Source organism: Populus alba, chromosome 14 (assembly GCF_005239225.2).
Source record: "Populus alba chromosome 14, ASM523922v2, whole genome shotgun sequence".
Lineage (NCBI taxonomy): Eukaryota > Viridiplantae > Streptophyta > Magnoliopsida > Malpighiales > Salicaceae > Populus > Populus alba.
The window spans coordinates 12,819,710-12,841,217 of record NC_133297.1 but is presented as its reverse complement, the minus strand read 5'-3'; the positions used below and the strand labels follow the sequence as shown (position 1 = coordinate 12,841,217).

Below are 21,508 nucleotides of genomic sequence, written 5' to 3'. Positions count from 1 at the left end.
GCGTTTAGGTTGAGTTCAATTCTGTGGGAATCATAAAAAAGAAAAAAAAAAAAAAAAAGTCAGCCTGCTAAGTAAATTTTTTAAAAATATAGACTGGTATCAAAGATTTTTTTACGATGAACATGGTTACTGGACAACTTGTGTTTGCTTCCGTTAATTTTATAGACTCTAAAGTTAATAATCATGTAAATTTTTAGTGGTTCTACAACTTGTGTTTGCTTCCGTTAATTTTATAGACTCTAAAGTTAATAATCATGTAAATTTTTAGTGGTTCTAGAATTTATAAGACTTAAACTGGTAATCTTTAGAAAATAAATCAAAAACCTAACCAGTTGAGTTTCACCTCTCAAAGTTGGTATCCAAGAATTTTATTTTTATGAGTGAGTGGTTGGCATCAAAGAATTTTATTTTTATCAGTGAGATAACCACACAATTACACCCGACACAAAAGAATCAACATCATATAAAATCTGAGTTAAAAATAAAATAAAATAAATCTAATTAGTTTGGGTTGATAATTTTAAAGAAAATTAAAATAAGATTGTTTTAAATAAAAAAAAAAACAAAAATAAATTTTTTTTGACTATATGGATGACCCGCCAAGGTCGGGATGGGTTGGCCAGGTTTAATACCATTGCTAAAGAAAAGAATATTGGTAAAAATCAAAGAAACACCCGCACAACAATTTTCAATGATGAAGGGTTTTTAAATGGTGGAAAAGGTGTATTTTGATCAGAGTGATTAAAACAATCACTAAGTATTGATCTGTTTACAAATAAAACAACATTTTGATAACCTCTGTAAAGTTTTAATGTGAAATTGTGAAGTACGCCTACTAAAATCCACGCTTGGAGCGATCGTGTTTATAATTCTATGATAATATTCCAGGTTTTCAATTTCAGTTCTTGAATCTGACTCAGTCCCGAGATGAGTCGTCACATTCTAATTACGAGTAATTTAATCTCAGTTAATTGGTTAGTGTACACGGCAATCTCCTTCCTTCTACAAGTACTGTTTCCAATAAAATATACTAGAAATTTGCTTGGTTCTCTATCAAGTAATTAGCACCAGCGCTCCAGAAATGGAAGAAAGCTTGTGTGGTTGATCAATAAAGGAAGACAGGCGGTAACAGTGTCATAAAAGCTCAATAAAAAAAGTTGAGGGTTCCATAAATCTCACCCATAATAACATTTATAGCAAAATTGCAGATCGCGTGGCTTGCAATATTTGCTCCAGTTCATGATCCCCTTCTTCCTACAAAATTGGCAAGGCTCGTAATCGAAGAAGACAAGCACTTTATAGTAATATGGTCCCCAGAAACGTACAAAAATCCAGAACTCAGGTCTGCCTCAAAAAACTGACCCAGATTTAAATTTTGAAATTTTCTAGAAGATAGAACGAGAAAAAAACTCCAGATTAACATGTTCTAGAGGTTTAGCACAACTGGCTCGAACCAAGGCAGAACCCACCATGCACCAGAACTGATTTCTTTCTTCTCTAGGCTTTTTTTAATTTGCTTTAAGTTGTTGCTCCTCTGCTAAAAGATGGAGGGACAACATGTAGCGCTGTTTTTCTCTTCACCTGCATCCGAGCCCAGTTCAGGGTTGAGCATGACTGAGACTTTGTTGCAGTTCTTTGAGAACCATTTTGACTGCATGTACTCTGCTTTCCTCCATGGAGGAATATGGAGATCATTTTCTTTGAGCGATGCTTTGGCAGCTGAGCATAAAAGAGAGATTATCTTGTCAAGCCTCTCTTCAGAGCCAACAAAGACTGCAGGAAGAGCGTTAATGAGCTCTTTGTATGTTTGTGTAGGCCTTGCCAACTCAAACTGCGACCTTAAATCCATGTCTACTATCAGCCTTGTTGTCTTGTAGCTTGAGTTCTGGTTCATGATCATTACATCTATGTAGTCGTAATCTCCTGTAAACTGGATAACTGAAACCCCAGACAGATTTTTTAAGAGTTAAAATAATAACAAAATTCACCAGTCATTCTGTGTGTTAATTTAATTAGAGCAAAGAAATGTACCTTTGTGGCCAAAAGAGTAAACCCAGGAGGTTTTACATAGAGAAGCTTCATAACCATCCATTTGCAACCTCATGACCACCCATTCTTTGAGACTATTGGGTTCTCTCATACCTCTAACATACATCAAGACCTTGTCAAGAAGCTGAGTCTCAATATCTGTTGCCTCCAAGAGAATATCCTGATAAAAATCAAGCGTGTATATAATAGCTAAAATCAGACATTGAGAATTTTAACACCAGCGAGAACACGGAAATGCAATAATTTTGCAGATAAGAACAACGAGAAGGTTATAGAAAGAAAACCTGCAAGATTGATTGAGATTTTTTGGGGGCAGGTTTTGACACTGGAGCTGGTGAGGTTGATTGATCTGATTCAATGTAGTCTCTGATCATTTGATCGAGCTCTTCCTCTCCAAGGCTACCCAACATGATCTGTTATGATTTTTCTGCTTCTTCCCGGGAGGATTTATAGGAGTTATGCGTGTTAATCAAAGTCTTGAAGAAGTCAACTACTCTTTAAAAGCCTGTGCCACAAGCTTCTAATGGTTCATGTGGACTCCTTGGGTGTTATTCCATATAAAGCGAGTGAAGTGATTCCAGTAATGGTGATGTCACTGTGAAAAGAAAGGCACCTGTTTTCGCTTTTTATCATCTACATCAAATATGAACGCATAACCACAGTAATTCGCCATGGGATCCATATACTGTCATGCTTTTATTTCCCCTTTGACTCCATCGCTCTCCTTAGTTAAGGCCATGCTAGATTCTTTGCTCTGCAATGGATTGTGCATTCCCATTGACACTGATCGATGTTGTCATGATGAATGGCTTCTGAAGGGTGAAACGAATACGCGCGCGCGCGCATAAAAAGAAGGAGAAGACAAAACTGGTAAGTATATTTTTCAAAAAGACCAATCACAAAGAATGTTTGAATCGAATTTTATTTCCGATGCACAAACATTTTTCTTACAGAAAATTAGGTAAGCATATATGCTAGTCAAAAATTATCTCAAATAAATTTTTTAAAATATAATTTATATTATTTTTTAATATATTTTTTTAAATGAAAGTTCTCTAAACTTGGAACCTATACAAGTTTATGTTATTTTATACTTAATTTTTATCAAATAAATATAATGAGATTCAAATTCGTGACCACATGATTATTAAGGCTTTACTACCATATCAAAAAACAATCTCAAATTAATAACTTAAATTTTTAGATAAAATCACAAAATATAATTTATATTATCTTCTAAAAACGAGTATCACAACATGAATAGACACTTAAAAACAACACAAAAGGTTATATTTGATTACAGTTACACCATTATATCTTTTCTGTTCACGCAACTCTAGTTGTTTGTTTTTATATTTAAAATTAAATTTTAATCCTGTTTTAAAAATATGTTTGATTTAAAAAAATACTGAATTAATTTTTTTTTTAGTTTTTAATAATTTTGATATATTAATGTTAAAAATAAAAAAAATATTTTAATTATATTTAAAAAATACCTTACTTTTCTAGATTTTACTCTTTATTTTTTTTTTCTTCTTTCAGTTGTCACTCATTGCTTAGTGGAAATGGAAGGCCTTGGTCCAAGTTAGAGGTGAGCAAAAAAAATCAAGAAATCAATTAAACCGAGAAAATTAAAAAAAAATAACTGAAAAACCTAAACCGATTAAACCAATGATTTTTTTTAAAATAAAAGTTCGGTTTGGTTCGGTTTTGATTTAAAAAATCTAAAACCGACCAAACCCCAGCCGAGCCGAACCGGTTCAGTTAAGGGGTACTATAAATATAAAATTTCTTAACCCTAGCAAGCAATACTCGTCCTCAGCGTCCAGCCGCCCCCTCTCAGCCCTCACAAACTAGATAAAAAAATAATCAATCTTCATCTCCATTCTCCCAAGTCCTTGACCCAACAAATCTGGACAAACCAGCCATATCCCTCTCCCAGTCTCCCACACGGGCATGACACCCGACCCAACCCAACCTAACCTCCAGATCTAGTAAACTAGTCACCTCCCTCTCTCACACCTGACCCGACCTTAAATCTTGTCACACCAGGTATGATTTTTTTCTTGTCAATTTCTATTTTTTTTTTAAAAAAAAAAAAACATATGCTTTGTAGTGTGATCAGTGTATTTGAGATTTGTGAACACTAGAGCTCAACAGATACAAGATCTTATCCAGTAAGTAACTCTCTTTTACTTTTTTATATGGTTTTTTGAGTGCAGGGTTTTGTTTGTTTTAGATGGTTGTGTACTGGGCGTTGATAAAGTTTAGATTTTTGGATCTTGGGTGGTGTTTTTTTGGATGATTGTGCTTTATGTGTTGAAAAAGGTGGGATTTTTAGGAGTCGTGTGCGTGTTGGTGTATTTGGGTTGTTATGAAACAATAATTTAATGTGAGTTAGACATGTTTGAAGATGAAAGGTGTTGCGTTTTTATCTGTTTAATCCTGCAAACTCGAAACCATGAGGGCTTGTTTGTATAAATCCTGCAAACAAATTAATGCTTGAAAAAATGAAGATTCTTCTAGCTTTCGCAGAGATTTGCTGAGAAGCAGTTACGGGCGGTGAGGGACGTTGAGGTACATTTCTTGACTTCATCTAAATCTTAGAAATAATTGAATCACTGTGGCAAACTTAAGATAAGAGTGCTAGATATTGCAACATGTTGCTTCACCTCAACAAATAGCCATCCATAGCTCAAAAACGTTTACAATGTATAGACTAGGCTTCTTCCAAAGTTGATTTTGTCAATCTGCAGCCAAATTAATCTTGGACATGGCAAGGATCATTTGCTTATTTTATTCTATTGTCAATAATGTTTTGGTTTCTAGGCAGCAGTACCTAGCATTCTTGAGATAATTGACGAGCTCTTCTTCAAGAGAACTATCAACATCCTAGCTTGCATTATTGTGAAGCTAGGAATCAACTAGCTACGAATTCTGTCTAACCAAAAATCAAAACTGCATTCATGTAGTTTCTATTTTCTGATTAACAAAAGGCCATAAACATAAGTTGTTTTCCATCTCCTGTAAGTGTAGCAACCGCTTTTCTTTCATTTTCCTTCGATGGAGCACCGAAATAGATTAATCTTGTAAACTCGAAACCATGAGGTTGTGTAGTCCATTGGTTTGCTTGCAAATGTTTTGTTAATTGTTTCTTTGCATTTAACCTATTTTTGGTAGAATGGATTGGAAAGTAATTGATGTAATGGAAGGAGGAAATGATGTCCCTGTGATGGAAAGAAGTGGGAATCATTTGAACACATCCAATGTGAAGTGTTTTATTTGATCTGAGAGTAGGACTTTTTCTTCCCGCAATTTCCAAGTGCAGTGTTATAACTTTTTGTTGTTAATGTTACCTTGAGTCAGGTAACTTACACCTTTTATTTTGTTTTTATGATTTATTAATTAAATTGTTTGCAATCATTTAACATGTCTAATTTTTTATTTTGTAGATTTTGATGGAAAATTACATGTAACATCGGATGATAATTAGTTCAAGATGACAAGAACATTTGATTGGGATGATGTGCACAATGAAGATTTATATTTTTTGCATGAAGTGTTTTATTTTTTATGGCAATGTTACTTGTTGTTTCTTTTTAAGCCATTTTGAAGGCAATGCTTTGTAATTTAAATTTTAATTTGGTGTGTGTTATTTAAACTTTGATGCAGGAGGAGTCCAAAACACAAATATTAGAAAGACTTGCAACATATTAAACACTTAGCACTAATAATTTAATATAAATAAATATTTAGTGATAAAAAATATTAAATATATTATAGAATTTTATAACAAAATTAGATAATATTCACATTAATTACAAGCCTATTAGAAAGCCCATCAGAAAACCCATTAGAAAGCCCAAAAAAGCTCAAAAAAAAAATAATACAGGTTTTCTGGTTTTTCTATTAAAAAAACCGAACCAAAACCGGTCGGTTTGAACTGATTCGATTTTGGTTTGAATATTTCAGTTTTTCAAATTTTGATTTTGGATAACTTTTTAGATAAAAACCGAACCAAATCAAATTTGCCCACCCCTAGTCTGAAGCCAATTGAGCTATCCTTCTTTTATTTTATCTCTGCCATGAACCTTTACAAGGATGTTTCTGAATTTCTTTATATTCTCTCGTGTTGCTAACTGGCTACTGCACATCCATTTTCATTTATTTTTTAGATAGATTTGGTAGTTGTAGTTTTTTAAAAAATAAAATTAAAAAAAGTATAAATTAGTTGTGGTTATTTGGATTTAAATACGTATTTAGTAAAAATTATAGTTAAAATTTATGTATAGTAAAAAACATATATAAAATATTTGATGGAAATATAATTGCAGTTGCTTTTTAAATTATGTTTTACTTGAAAATATATTAAATAATATTTTTTATTTTTAAAAAAATATTTTTGATATTAGTATATCAAAATAATTTGAAAATATCAAAAATATATTAATTTGAAGCAAAGAAAAAAATAAAATAAAAAATAATTTTTTTTCAAAAATATTTTTAAAACATAAAAATAAACAGAGTTTCATCAATTAAAAAAACTATTGTAAAAATAAATATATCTTAAACTTAATTTTTTAATATATCATACAGTACAAAATACAATTTAATTTTTTACTAAATATTTTACTGTATTTATTTCGCCACGAACATAAAAGCGCATAAAGACAAACGCAGCAATCATGCATTTTCGCCAATTTCATTTCACGGTTGCATAACAGATCACTCCTCCGCTCCAGCCGTCGTGAAGCTACAGAAAATGATCTTCCGAAGTGCGCGCGCGTGTATATGTATGCATGTGTGTATGTATAATTTAAGCTGTCCCCCATTCCTTTTATGCGAATTGGATTCGTTCCCTTTACGCAACTCGAGTTTTTGGCTGGCTTCTTTCTCGTTTAATTAACGACAATATCCGGAGATTTTATTCTTCGCAACTCGTGTGTTAATTTATGACTTTCGATCAAGATGTTTACTGTTATGGTAATTTATGATTTTTCAAGTTGTTTTTTATAAAAATTAAATTGATGTCTTTTTATATATTTTGATAATTTTGATATATTAATATAAAAAATAAAAATATATTATTTTATTAGATTTTTAATTGAAAAGTATACTGTTAAACATACACCAAGAGCCAAGAACATGGTAATATAGTTAGTGTTTGATTACAGGTAGGAGGGAGGGAGAGAGTAAAAACACAACACAAAGGTGTGCCAAATATATGTATAAAAAAAATTATCAATTAAAAACACAACACAAAGGTGTTTTAAAAAAGTCAAAAATAAAAATAAAACTTGACTTGAGGTGTAGACACAACTAGACAAAAAAAAGTTGGTATAGTTTAAATGGAAAATAAAATAATTGACAAGTACAGTTAAAATAATTGACAAGTACAGTTATTGGACCTATTTTTTTTATAAAAAAAAATGAGAAATGCAAAGAAAAAAATAATTATCAAAATAAAAATGGTAATGAAACTATGATATCAGCCAATAAAAAATGGAAGAATGAAACTTCAAAAAAAAAAAATGACTCAAGTTAACTCGAGCAAGGATATCAAATATACAAGTCAGATCATGAAACCATAATAAGTTTATGGGAAGCAAATAAAAAAAAATTGAAGTTCAATTTCAAACAAATCAAACACAAAAATGATGAAATTTGTATAAACCTTTGCCCCACGCCATTTGATTAAATTAATGCATCAAATATAGAAAAACTATAAAGGTCAATTCTCAACAAATCATGTGTTGACTAATAAATTTTTTCAAAAAATCAACCACACTAAGAGATTTAAAAATAAAAAAACAGTAATTAAAAAAAATACACGGGCCTCTCTATATTAACTCACCAAACACATAGGACATGTCATGAGATCAATATAATCTAAAAAAAACCATGAATCCTATTTTTTTAAAAAAAAGAAATAATCAACGTCAAGTAATGAGACTAAAAATAAAGAAAAAGTAAAATATAAAAAACATTGTGAACCTATGCCAACTTATAAAACTCGTGATCCAACCCATTTGATTGGAAGCGAGAAACCTAATAAAATTTCGAAGCCTAAATCTCAACAAATCAAATGTCAAATGATGAAATAAAAAATACATTCAAAATAAAAAATTAAAATTAAAATAAAGATGATCAAGCTTGAAAAAGACAATGACAGGATGGATATTTTTAGATTAAAAGACTAGATTGAAAAGAAAAATCAATTCTATGAAACAGCTAAGAGAAAATATCACAAAAAAATAAGGAGTAAATTTTTAAAAATACAAAATAAAAATTTTGATTGAAGAATATAATTAAAAACAATTGAAAGTTTACAAAAGGGGCAAGAAAAAATTGAAGAAAAAAAGGGATCAAATTTGAAAATAAAAATAAAAACTCTAGATTAAATGATAAAATTAAAAACCAATAAAAAAACTTACATGAAGATTTAAGGATAAAATATACAAATCAAAAGAACAACAACCAATACTTGAATATCCCAGGCTCAGAGGACCATCTATAAAATTTAAATGCTAAGCCCAAATTTTAAGGGGGTATAGAATGAAAAAGAAAAGAAAAATTACCTGCATCAAACTCGATGATATTTGTTTAAGCACATCACCTCCCTAAGAAAGAGATGCCAAAAAGATTGCAATACCGTCGTGGAAAGTGGCATTTAACCACTAGATAAACATGCACAAGCAGCTGTAATAGCCCAAGAGCTGTCTACTTGATGACGCGTGAAATATACTCATATTCAACTTCCTTTAAAATGTTTTTGTATATATTAAATTACATATGTGCCCACACACCAACCTTTTAATTACAAAAATGCTCAAGTGCAAATATAAAAATACCCTTTAACATAAGACATAAAATTCACTTTTAAGGATATGAGTGTCATTTAATTATTTATTAAAAATAAAAAAAACCAAAATACCTCTAAATATAAGCTTTAAAATTTTTTGAATTCAAATATGGAAGGATGTGCATTATAAAAAAGATGTAATTGCGCACTTTAAATCTTGAAATGCTACAAATGTGAAGTTACTAAGCTGCTACCATTGTAATGTTTTTTTATTGATTGCAAAATAGACATTTCACCCTAAAGTCTAAAAATACCTTCTATTCAGTCCGTCTCTGGACTGGCTGGGTGGATCTCAACAACCAAAACCTACCAGTCTATTAGCTGACGTGGACATGGATTCCAATGCCGTTCGACTACGTTCATTTGCTTACGTGGACAAACAAAACCACAGCCCGTCACAAAACACCAGCATCACAGCCCCATATGATCACCACACCTACCAAAAAGACAAAATCCTTACTAACTCTTAAAGAGATGGACCCACATCTAACCTTGAATCAACGTTCCTGATCTGACCCGTGATATGAAAACCTGACTGCTATGGTAACAGTAGCCTCTTTGAATCCTAGAAGGAAACAAAGTTCCCAACCTCCTAAGCAAAAATCAGTTTACTTCATTGACACAAAACCACCACCAACATAAAAAAGAAAAATTTCTTTCCCATCCCCCCAGATTTTCCCGGGAAAATCTCGACAACCTGTTTTGGAACCCTAATTCTTAATGACACGCTAAGTGAGCTCTCTCTTTCTTGATTTTTGTGTCTGACAACGTGTTTATTCGATTAACGTGACTGTGTGTATGTTAGGGTTTTGGTTGATTTTCCGATTTCGTTAATCGTATTGGCGCTTATTTGTGTTTTGTGTGATTTAAGAATAAACCAATTAGAAACTTAGTTTTCTGGAAGAAGAGATTTTTTTTCCTTTTCTTTATGTTCGAGTTCCTTTTCTTATTGTCAAAGTAATTAGTTTAATGTAATGATTTTGCAGGCTAATCACGATGTAAAAGAAGTTAACTTTGATGCATAAGCCATAGCACTTAATAAATCTTTTGAAAGCTATTTGAATATACATAATGTGGGTCTCCTGTGCATTTTACTAAAATTGACTGTGATAAGTCTTGATGATTTATGGGCTTCTTTCTGATACGATGATGTATGTGGTTTAGGTTGTGATCGACATTCACTACGTAAAAAAAGACAGAAGGTTCTTGTCCTTCCGGTACTGTAAATATCTGCAGAGCGGTAGGTATATTACAGTTGATGGTTACAGAGTATTTAGCTGCAGATGCTTGGGTGACATAAAGCCTCCAATCAAGTAGCATCTAGCCCTTTAAAGGTTGAGCTATACATACACGGACGTGTTAAGTAGCATCAGTTGTATTGTTCTGCTCCATGGAATGGAGAGGGGCTTGTTGTTCTTTGTTTTTTCTTTTCAAGTTGGTCGAGTCCAAAAGCGGATCATGGAAAGTTTGGGCATCAAATCTGGGAGCTGAGACTGTTGTAAATGTCAGCTGGCCAATCTTCATTGCAAGCATATTTGTGCTTATTGCCCTTGTCCTCTCAATGTATCTTATCTTTGAGCACCTAGCTGCATATAACCAACCAGAGGTTTGTTCTCGTATTTCTTTTGAACTTGTAGATTTTTTGGTACCTTGTTCTTTCCTCATACACTCATAGTTGTTTATTCCCTTGTTAATTTGGTCAGGCAAGTAAAATTGATAGCTATGAGTTTGATTATTAAATTTCAGGAGCAGAAGTTTCTCATTGGACTCATCCTGATGGTTCCTGTTTATTCTCTAGAATCGGTATGAAATAAGCGACCTATTATTGTTTCCTTCTTCAATTTGCAAATGGTAACTTGCATTTTGGGTGTAATGTATTTGAGCTCACTATTTTTTATTGATAATCTTATAATTTAGAAGCTCTGCTGCTAATCCTTGTAGTATTAGAGATACCTAGACAGTTTTAGAAAGTGTTAGCCTACTTACCCCGCATATCCTAAAAACTGTTGAATGAATTAAGTGTGCTAAAGTCTGCTTTGCCTGCTCTTTATTGTAAACATAACTCATAGGGTTGATGCATCTTATTATCCTGGGAAGGATAGGTACCATCACTTTATATATTCCCTGAAAGGGTAGTGTTACTGTTTTGGCATAAATAAGCAAATTCATTATTTCAAACGTCAGGACTGGTAAATGCTCTGCTTTGTTGACCTCTTTGAGCAACGCCCATTATTTTTTACACTTTGAAATGTCAAATCCTACAAGCATTAGTTGACTAGCACTGGCTTGGTGTAAAAAATTAGCACCTTGACTTGGCATCCGTTTGGTAGCAGTTACTCAAAATTGAAGTATCCATGTTGTGATTATTTGTTAATTTCCGTTGATGACCTGTGATTTTTTTTATCTTTACTGTTTTCATGGGCAGTTCTTATCTTTGTTGGATTCCAGTGCTGCATTTAACTGTGAAGCAATTCGAGATTGTTACGAAGCTTTTGCTTTGTATTGCTTTGAGAGATATCTCATAGCCTGCTTAGGTACTGCTATTTGGGGTTTTACCTCATTCCTCAACATCCTTGATAGCCATGATTCGTGGTAAATTTTTGCACTCCCTTATTTTATTTTGATGAGTTTTTGCTGATATAAGGCGGAGAAGAAAATACGATTGAATTCATGGAAAGTCAGACCTTAATCGCTCCCAGCTCGCCTCTTTTGGAGGATTCACATGCTTATGGGGTTGTTGAGCATCCTTTTCCTTTAAATTGCTTTCTGAGGGACTGGAATCTTGGTGCTGATTTCTATAATGCTGTGAAGATTGGCATTGTTCAATATGTATGTACCTGTTTGTGTAATTAAAACTTTCCCTTATTATGACATTTGCAACCATGTGGCAGTTGCTGAATATTTACCGTGCAGATGATACTGAAGTTGATCTGTGCGCTTCTAGCAATGACTCTTCAAGCTTTTGGGGTTTATGGAGAAGGGAAGTTTGAATGGAGATATGGGTAACAGACCTTATTCATTGTACCAGCGATTTCAGCATCTAAAGCTTAAATGATAATGTTCCATATTGTATTTTATCTAACAACAAATGCCATGCTCCCTGCATGGAGTGGTCATAAACAGTTTTTTCCAACACTAATCAAATCTTGTGTGTTTTACTTTGTAATTTTCTGTCAGTTGTGTATATCTGCTAATATGTAACACAATATCATTAGAAAAAAACCAATACAGTTCATTCTCTTGATCTGCCTGTGATCTGAGTGAGATTTTTTCTTACAGGTATCCATATTTGGCAATTATCCTTAATTTCAGTCAGACCTGGGCCCTATACTGCCTTGTACAGTTCTATTCTGTAATTAAGGACAAGTTGGCCCCAATCAAACCACTGGCCAAGTTTCTGACATTCAAGTCGATTGTTTTCCTCACATGGTGGCAAGGTGTTGCTGTTGCGTTTCTTTTCTCCATGGGAGCCTTCAAAGGGGCTTTAGCCCAGGAGCTGAAAACACGTATACAAGACTACATTATTTGCATTGAGGTGTGACTGATAATGCATTTATTACCGATCATTGATAATAGAGAGAGAATTGATTTATTTACTGTGGATGCATTTATTATATTGCTGATTAGGTATTCTAGTGAAATTGATAAACATGACTAGGAAATGACATTAAAGTAGAAATCCATTTAGTGCCAGTCCTTTTGAATTCATTGGTGTGGTGTCCTCTACCGAAGAACCATGTCAGACTGCTTGCGAGGGTTGATAAGTTTGTTATGCTGATGCTGCAATATGACACAGCTCCACAACTAAAAGTGACAAGTGTCTTTTAGGGGCAGTCTCACTATATGAGTAATTTCTGTAGGTGGAATTGGAAACCCTAATCCATTGATGAAAGCTATTCTTCAGCTGAAGTATCTCATCAAGGCCTGGTGCTACCATGTAAGAGGCTGAACTTCCTAATAAACCTTTATGTGGGAGGACTGAGTAGGAATGCATCAACTCTTCTTAATACAATGCTGTCTTCATGTCCAATACTATTTCTGGTTGAATCATAATGATTATCGTTCCTCTTAATTTCTTCAAGTTTAGGAGGGCGTTCTTGTTTCCTGATATTGAATTTGTGATACAGATGGGTATTGCAGCTATTGTGCATCTTTATGTCTTCCCTTCTGTACCTTACAAGCGCGGAGAGAGATGTGTTCGCAATGTCGCCGTTATGACTGACTATGCCTCTCTAGGAGCTCCTCCAGATCCGGAAGAGGTTCGGGATTGTGAGAGGTCAACTAGGGTACGACTAGGTCGGCATGATGAAAGAGAAAAACGGTTGAATTTTCCCCAGAGTGTTCGTGATGTGGTCTTTGGTAGCAGTGAAATTGTGAGATACTTGCTCTTTTTCTGTAATGATTTGAATTAATTGCTGAACTTCATTTTCTCTACAGTGCCGTCACTAACTTTCTAAACTTTTTTAATGACTGCTATTGAATTCCTAGATGTACCCTCATTCTATCTTTCTACATTGCTGACTACGAATTCTTTTTTCAGATTGCTGATGACATGAAGTATACAGTTTCTCATGTCGTGCAACCAGTTGAAAGGGGAATTGCAAAAATAAATAGAACCTTCCATGAGATTTCTGAAAATGTGAAGCGCCATGAGGAACGCAGGAGGAGCTCCAAGGATGACAATTATCTTGTTCCCTTGAATACATGGACGGGGGAATTCTCTGAAGCACACGATAACCTTCTTGAAGGGAGTGTCAGTGACAGTGGTTTGTCCGATGGCAAGAGACCGCACACCAACCCAAAGCTTCAACATTTAGAATGAGAACAGGCCCGATAATATTGAAAGCTATTACAGAGTAAAATTCTAATTGCTTGCGAGTTCACCGGGCTTCTTGGCAGCGTCATTGTTCTTGGTAAGCCGAACTCCAAAAATTTATCTGTGGCCTATTTTCCCATAAATAAGGCAATGTTTTGATGATGCTTTATTTATGGGGCGAACTATTTGGTCCACCAAATCTTGGGATTCAATAAACCGTGAAATGTACAAAGAACATTCTATAGATACTACTCTACCATTGATAGAAACCCATTGAAGTTTTTGCTGCCGAGCTAAGGCTCACCATGAAAACCCAAGCATTTTCATTCAAAACAAAATTCACTCGGAAAGATCACGACTGACTATTCACTGGTATAATTTTATGTTTGGATGTTACATAATATGATTATTCTCTGACCCTTTACGAGTGCCAAAGGAAATTCTCAACGGAAAAGCAATATCATGTTTGTTTGTTGATGCGAGAGTGATGGATTGATGAAGCTTCTCTGTGGAGTGCTCTCACCGATAAGTAATGCCTTTTTATACTCTTTCGCCTCTGATTTGCAGAGGTCAGAGATGATTTTGCTTTCCCCGCAAATATACGGTTAACAAGATACGGCTCTTAATTGGATGAATAGAATGCTCGTATCCCTTATTACAAGAATCAATGGTAACAAGGCAATATTGGATAGATGAGAGTGCTTAGAATACAAAGGGGTGATATGACTATTATCTGTATTCTGTAGTGATGAGATGGTTGATCGAGTGCGATTGACTACCCGAAATGGGTGCGTCCAAGGAAATGTGTCAGTGTTTGAGTTGATGGAATGTGTTTTTTAAACTTTTTGTTTTTTTTTTTTTAATTTTAAATTATTATTTTTAATCGATTTGGTATGTAAAAAATAATAATATTATTTTAATATATTTTCAAAAAAAAAAAATTTAAGTAAACTTTAAAAACTAGAATGACCGTGAACCTGTGGCGTGCTTCTCTTGTACTTGAAGGCTGTGGAGGGACGAATTTACGCTCGACGCGGCTCGCTAATAAACCTTGACGCGAGAAGCTCCGAGGAAATTGAGTATTAGGAGCATGTCCTAAGAGCCTCAGAGATTCGGTGTTGGGGGCATGTTTCTTTTGTGATAATTTATTAAACGGCTCGCCCAGTGTCTTTCACCCCCGCACAGGCTCTCTATATGACAGGCCCGGATACGATAAACTGCCATGCTGGCTTGTCTACTGTCAATAGGCCTAACACGCACGGGCGCACAGTAATATGTGATATAATGAGAGAAAATGTGATGCAGAGGTGTAACACTATTTATTGTTTTGTATCTTGTTTTTCTCTCTCTTTTTAATCTTTTTGTCATTTTCAAATTTATCATTAACATTTAGTTTTTTTTTTCATGATTTGTTTTCTTATAAACTCATCTGAATCTTATTATTCAGATCACATGTTTAGTGAATTAATCTAATATACTTTTTTATTATTATTATTATTTTAATGATTTTTTTACAATTTTATTTATTAATATTGAGTTGATTAAGAATTGTGTTTTATAAATTATTTTAATTTATTTTTTATAAGGTAATTCTAGTCTCATGATCTAGGATGCGAGTTTGGTAAGTTAATTTAGGTTGACTTGAGTTATTTTTTATTTGTTTTTTTATAAAGTTATATCGGTTTTATGACCTGTTCCATGAATCTAGTGAGTTAACTCATGTTATTTTTTGTGTTATTTTTTTTTAATATTGAATTGATTGAGAATTAAGTTTGACTATTTGTATTGATTTGCTTATTATGAGGTTATTTTAGCCTCATGACTTGGATCGCAGGTTTGACAGCTTAATCATGGTTCGTTTGAGCTTTTTTAGATTATTTTTTTAATTGATTATTTTTTTTTAATTTTACCATTCAACATTGAATTGATTTGGAATTAGACCTCCTAACTTGTTTTAAATTGCTTTTTGTGAAATTATCATGATCTCATGATTAAGTTTGTAAATTTCACAAGTTAAACCTGAGTCGATTCAATATATTTTTGTTTTAATATTAAAGAAAAAGATGTTTTGCATTGTTTTTAATTAAATGATGCTTTTATTAGTCGTTTAAGTTGTTTTTAGATTTGTCAAGTCAGTTGAGTTATACTGAATTAATATTCACACGGTTTGATTTTTTTTTTATACTAGAAACAATGGTACCAACATCTAAATTTTTTTTAATGTTAAGAAAATATTTTATCCATAGCACAATATTAGCCATTAATATAATTTTATCTAGATGTATGAATTAGGATCGAGGCGTTATAAAATCAACTTTACTTAAAATCTATCAAGTCTCCCCAAGCATTTTAGCTATGGAGGTTCAAAGACTGATCATGAACCCTGCCATTAAAGTGTTGAGGAGTCTTGTTCATGTTGCTATCCAATTTGTAAGAATCAAGTAATGAATTGAAGCAGGCATGATGCATCTATAACACTTTATGCTTGTTTAGGTATTCCTTTAATCCTTTCGCTCGCTGCTTGATGGGCTCTTAAGTCTTGACTTAAGAGCCCAAGGGAACCACGACCCAAAATGAAAACAAAATGGGAAATACTACAAAGCATGGAGGGTAAGAATGTCATTATAAGTTCCGAGGGCTGGATTAGGGTTTCATTCTCTTAAATGATTTGTCACTATATATACCCGATCGATGCTAGCCTATACCTCTTGGTAGAAGAAACTATGGCTTTTCATATCTGCTAGTTCAGTAAATAGTCAGGCAGCTTCTCCCCTTCCCCCGAGATCCTATTCTGTGTTTTGTTTTGTTTTATTTTTATTTTTAAGGCGTGATTTCGTTGAGAGGGCAGTGATGAGGATTTTGAGATAGTCATGCACCACTCTGATGTAATCTGTGCTGATAAATTTCTCATACCCATATGTTTCTGAGCCTCTTTCTCCTTCTCTTATGGATCTAATCTGCTAAATTTTTTTTATCGATGTTCTTTATTATTGTTTTTCTTCTGTAAAAATGTATATTAGTAAAACCGAAGGAACCATGTGATGTGGGTTTTTCTGAAATCAGATTAACCCAATGCCATGATGCGGACCGCATAGCAATTTTCTGTTGCTTCTGGTGATAACTTTTGGTTTCTGATGGTTCCTCTTTTGCTTCTTTTCCAGTATTTGTAATGCTTTATTTATCTTCAATCCTTCAACACCAAATAAACCGCTGTTTACTCCTGACGACAACATATGGTTTGTGAATAATGACGTTTTGCATCGAATTATAATCAAAAAATTGTTTTTTAGAAATAATTTATGATGAATATAAATTGATTTATCTAAAACAATATCTGAAGGAAAGATAATATAAAGAAGTATATAAGAAATCTGATGCAAGTCAGAATATTCTTAGAGTTGTAAGAATTTTAATAAAAATAGAAAATTTTACTAAATTTTCATTGGAATAGGCACGTGTAATTTGCATTTACAAATTCACTTGCAATAGCGACGGGATGAACTATTTTATCTATCCATAAATATTTTGGCAGCTTAGTTGTATTTGCCTGTGCAAGGTTCATTTTTTCAGGTCGAAGAAGCGGCTGCACATCCTAGATAAGGGCTTCCGATATTCATTATTCCCCTGACATTGCTCGGGTTTTCACCTGTCATCCGAAAACAAAAGGGTATCTTGAGAGCTTTCATTCTCTTCCGATTGAAACAGCAACCAGATGGGATTGATTTTCCACGGGTTATTATCTATACAATTTACAAATTTATTCTTTAATGTTGTTTTAAAGAAATTTTGTCACTTATTATTGAGTTAATTGTGATTTGTTATTTATATTTTTACCATATAATATAATAAAATAAATAAATTTAATGGATTCCAAAACTCAATTCATGACTTGGGCGAGTTATTTAGAGTAAGTTTTTATCTCAAGAGGCCAAAAAAATCATCAATAAAGAAAAAAAACAATGAAAAAAAAAAGAAACAGCATGCCATTTATTATCTTCAGTTGACAAGAAAATGGAACGAGCCTCCCCTAGCCTGATCTTTGCCTTGCACATTAATCACTTAAGCTAAAAGATAAATTTAATTCAAAAGGGTGAAAGAAATATATTAACCTGTTTTACTGTTCATATATACATTCAAAAATATATTCCAAATGATAAAAAAATATATGAACAGTTTACATTCTAGAAAATTTTAATCTAAGCTGTAGTGATGGCATTACGGATAATAGATTTTCGATACTGCATCAAGGAATAGCCATACGAATTTTGATGCCCTCGTAACCAAAAGACATAAACCTGGTTTGAGGTCACTCATGACCTGCCGCGAGCGTGCATCGATTCTGTTCTTTCAATTTTCTATCCCAAGGACACTGCAGACCTAAGATCTCTAACCATATCACTAGTTTCCTACCCAAGCTAGTCCACAAGGTAAGGAGGGCTTATTCAGGCACGAAGCTACTATGGTTTTCTTGAACTCATCTTCTTTAATTACATGCAAGGAACTGCTTATGCATGGAATTCAAGGCTGATGCAAAGAGGAAACAAATAGGATGGTTAATGGAATGCTTTGTCGAAGTAAAGTATATTTCGAACTTGGTTCTGTAGGTTGTTTATCCTACACCCAGAAAGGACAAAGCAAAAGGCAGCTCATCCGATATATGCAAATTGTACAAGCTCTGGTTGATTTTGTCACCCAAGAACAACATGAAATGCATGGTAGGATATCTTATTGAGCCACACTTGCCCATGGCCAATGCGATAACAAAATTTGAAAGCAGCAAAAAGTTTCTGTCTATTTGTCTTTCTATAATTTCTAGCAAATAAAATTAACACGAAGAAGGTATACTGCCAAGTCAAGCATCTGTTCTGTGATTGTTCTGCTGGTGTATCATATATTATGGACTAAGACAGCATATTATGGTTGAAATGATAAATATTTTCTACGCCCAAGGGAGGTAACCTGGATACGGAGCTTCTCCACAGTATCTGAATAGATCTTTAATTTCAGGACAACCATTTGGATAAGGAATCGACCGGTGGAAGGGATCACGCCCTAGTTTTTTACGCCAGAGAGAACCTTTACAGCCATAAGGATCTTCTTGAAATTGAGATCTCACCAATGATTCACCTTTCAAAGCAGCCTCTTTGGAAGTTGATGAGGCTGGGGTGCCTGCATAAAAGAACCTGGACTCTGGAAAACTAATTGCAGAGCGATGCAAGTTTGCAAATCTTTCCCCTTTGAAATCATAACTAACGACCTAGACCACAAATGTGATAAAAATTAGAATTGACAATCCACATCAAAAGCAAAAGGAATTAAACTTCTACATTCTTATTGCTTTTTTTCTTTTTGATGGTATAGAAAGAAGAAGCTGGGAAGATCTGGATGTAGATTTAATATAATCTTCAGTTACTTCTTATTTTCGATCTAGTTAAAAGGATTTGAACTCATTATCCTGCTTTCTCAATCAGGATCATTCACACAGCACCAAAAGAAAAGACATTTGGAAACCATGTACTTACAGTTATGTTTTGGGGATATTTTCCAGTAAGTTCTCGGAATCTACACACACTAAAGAGAAGATTCTCAAAGCTATCTCTGGCATGTTCTTCGGTCAATGCCCTCCATCTCACACTTTCCTCGTTACCTGACAATCACACATTTTAATGACAGTAAAATCAAGATCAGATGATTTGACACCTTTAAATAGTTGCACACGCCATGTGTGCTATTCACAACATTTATGAGCTGTGGATTCCTAGCACACATCAGTTTAGACAATTAGTGCAACAGGCAGTAGCAAAAAATTGTCAAATTCCAAGGATGATACTAAGTTACTAACCCAATTAAACATGGACCCCTTTAAAAACATGGCCATCAGGATGTAAAATCTATGTCAGAAACCAAATCAGATAAATCATTCATGAAACACAAATTTGGTTTTCATTGTTCAGTTGAGTTGCCGAGGAGTTCCCTCAGGACACATCAACAACAACAAATTCAAAGATAGCCCTAGGCAAACATTGTTTGCTTTTATGCAAATCACAGTAAACAGAAAGACATATTAAATCCAAGTTTATGAGGCATTGTAATCAAATAAAAAACGATCAAACAGCATATGAACTTAGAGAATCAGAAGAACTCACTGAACCATCCTTTTGATTCAGCAACAGCCCAATAACTCTGTGCTTCACTACGAGGACCAGCATTTTTACGAGTCTCACCACCACTAAACAAAAGCAACGCCCCATCATCCTTCGAAACAATTTCAACTCCCTCTTGAATATGAGCCACAAAAGTAGCAGCCTGTCCGGGATGCTTTTGATAAGACTCCAAAAACCAAGAATCCTCCCTATCAACTTTCCCACAACTACTAGTATAAACCGAATGTCCAGCAACCATTACAAGATTACTAAGGTTAGCAAATGGATAATCATTCAACCCCAAATCGAGTTTTCCAAAATCATTCATTGTTCGGTGCCGGCTCTCATATAGAAACAAAACAATGAGGATTGTGACCCCAAAAGACAATGAAATGAAGAATAAAAGAAATGGGTGCAATTTGTAAAAGTAATTAAGGCGGTTAGCAAAACATTTGATCATTTTGGAAGGGTGCAGGGAGGAGTTTTTCGATTTTCGGGACCTTCTAAGGGTTCCTGACTCTAAATCAAAATCACCTCTTGGATATGATTTGAAAGCCTTAGTATTATTTGCATATATGTTCATGATACTACAAAATCAAGCATACCCAGATGGGGATTTGAACGTATGAAGCTAAAGTAATGGGATCATATACTTTCTAAGCACAATAAAATAACGAGGGAGGAAAAGATTATAAATTGATCAAAAAAGTTAGGCAAAGCGAAATCTAGCAAACCCAGATGAGGATTTAACGATACTAAACAATAGGATCATGAATTTTGATTCAATTCAACAAGTCAAGTTCTAAGTTTAAGAAGTCAAAAGGTAGATTTTCCACCTTGGAATTGGAAATCAAACATTACCCAGATAGATATCTTGACAGCAACCAAGAGAGACTGTGAAATTGTTTTGCGGTGTTTACTGTAGAGGAAATCCAACACACAGTTGCTCTGCTTGAAATTTCTTTAATCGTGTTGTTAAATGATACTAAAATAAGATTCAGATTTGGAACATTATGTTTCGAAAGATGGTAAGAGGGGAAGAAGATCAAATAACCAAATAGGCCATTAATAGATTGGATTTGATTCCTTCAAAGTTCAAATAGCCCATTTAAACTCAAAGGCCCACCAACTGCTCTGAATAAATTTGTCGTTGATTCATATCAATGTATTCTTTCATATATCAAATTTTGATAAATCAGCAGGAATACGGGATCTACGTTCAATCTGCACTACTTTGAACTGCACAGCTCCACAATCCCATTTTGCATTTGGATTCCAGGCCCTTTTAATTTTAAGAGATCGTGGGCCTTTTGAAATTTAAATGGGCTATTTGATATATTCAGCTCTTGATTTGGTGCGTACTAGTCTCGGTACCCGTGCTTCACCGTAAGCTGGACTCTTTGTTTTAGGATCTTCTTCATATGAAGATTTAATTGTAGCACTGACAGCGCCTCATGATTTACCACACAAGTCTTCTGATTCAAATGACACTCATTTGGGAATTGATCTGCTAGTATCTTTGAAAGTATTCAATTATTGCCACCATCTGAATGTATTACAGTTGGTCACTAACTTTCGTATAAGAATGAAGGCAACAGAGAAGATAAAGGAAAAGTCATGGTAGCTGAGAGTTAAAAG

The 21,508-nt window shown here is 33.8% G+C and overlaps 3 protein-coding genes, 1 long non-coding RNA gene and 1 other non-coding gene across 7 annotated transcripts; 3 read left to right on the top strand and 2 right to left on the bottom strand.

Moving 5' to 3' along the window:
• Positions 1-1,130: 1,130 nt before the first annotated feature.
• LOC118030192 (uncharacterized) lies at positions 1,131-2,664 on the bottom strand. The gene is made up of 3 exons (XM_035034229.2): positions 2,334-2,664; positions 2,032-2,209; positions 1,131-1,938 (listed from the first exon to the last, which is right to left on the bottom strand). Exons 1-3 carry the CDS (start codon positions 2,457-2,459, stop codon positions 1,538-1,540), a joined length of 705 nt encoding a protein of 234 aa, XP_034890120.1. The 5' UTR covers positions 2,460-2,664; the 3' UTR covers positions 1,131-1,537.
• A 1,209-nt stretch (positions 2,665-3,873) lies between these two features.
• LOC118030264 (uncharacterized) lies at positions 3,874-5,718 on the top strand. The gene is made up of 2 exons (XR_004684304.2): positions 3,874-4,101; positions 5,502-5,718. It is a non-coding gene; the product is annotated as an uncharacterized lncRNA (long non-coding RNA).
• A 3,768-nt stretch (positions 5,719-9,486) lies between these two features.
• On the top strand, positions 9,487-13,996 carry LOC118030318 (protein LAZ1 homolog 1). 3 transcript variants are annotated; one of them, XR_012167945.1, is made up of 9 exons: positions 9,487-9,643; positions 10,076-10,517; positions 10,658-10,714; positions 11,337-11,445; positions 11,556-11,740; positions 11,825-11,913; positions 12,191-12,446; positions 12,772-12,848; positions 13,039-13,180. XR_012167945.1 is itself a non-coding variant. In XM_035034412.2 (9 exons), the coding sequence occupies exons 2-9, from the start codon at positions 10,302-10,304 to the stop codon at positions 13,731-13,733; spliced, it is 1,440 nt and encodes a 479-aa protein (XP_034890303.1). In that variant the 5' UTR covers positions 9,487-9,643; positions 10,076-10,301; the 3' UTR covers positions 13,734-13,996. The 3 variants fall into 3 exon arrangements, 2 of the variants coding, with proteins under 2 accessions (XP_034890303.1, XP_073260748.1); XM_035034412.2 differs by lacking the exon at positions 12,772-12,848 and adding an exon at positions 13,452-13,996 and having other exon boundaries at positions 13,039-13,284; XM_073404647.1 differs by lacking the exons at positions 9,487-9,643; positions 12,772-12,848 and adding an exon at positions 13,452-13,996 and having other exon boundaries at positions 10,398-10,517; positions 10,615-10,714; positions 13,039-13,284.
• A 2,573-nt stretch (positions 13,997-16,569) lies between these two features.
• LOC118041732 (small nucleolar RNA Z221/R21b) lies at positions 16,570-16,658 on the top strand. Its single transcript, XR_004686364.1, has one exon. It is a non-coding gene; the product is annotated as a small nucleolar RNA Z221/R21b (small nucleolar RNA).
• Positions 16,659-18,431: 1,773 nt separating this feature from the next.
• On the bottom strand, positions 18,432-20,907 carry LOC118030448 (uncharacterized protein C57A10.07). The gene is made up of 3 exons (XM_035034605.2): positions 19,874-20,907; positions 19,250-19,374; positions 18,432-18,984 (listed from the first exon to the last, which is right to left on the bottom strand). The coding sequence occupies exons 1-3, from the start codon at positions 20,451-20,453 to the stop codon at positions 18,667-18,669; spliced, it is 1,023 nt and encodes a 340-aa protein (XP_034890496.1). The 5' UTR covers positions 20,454-20,907; the 3' UTR covers positions 18,432-18,666.
• Between the last annotated feature and the right edge of the window lie 601 nt (positions 20,908-21,508).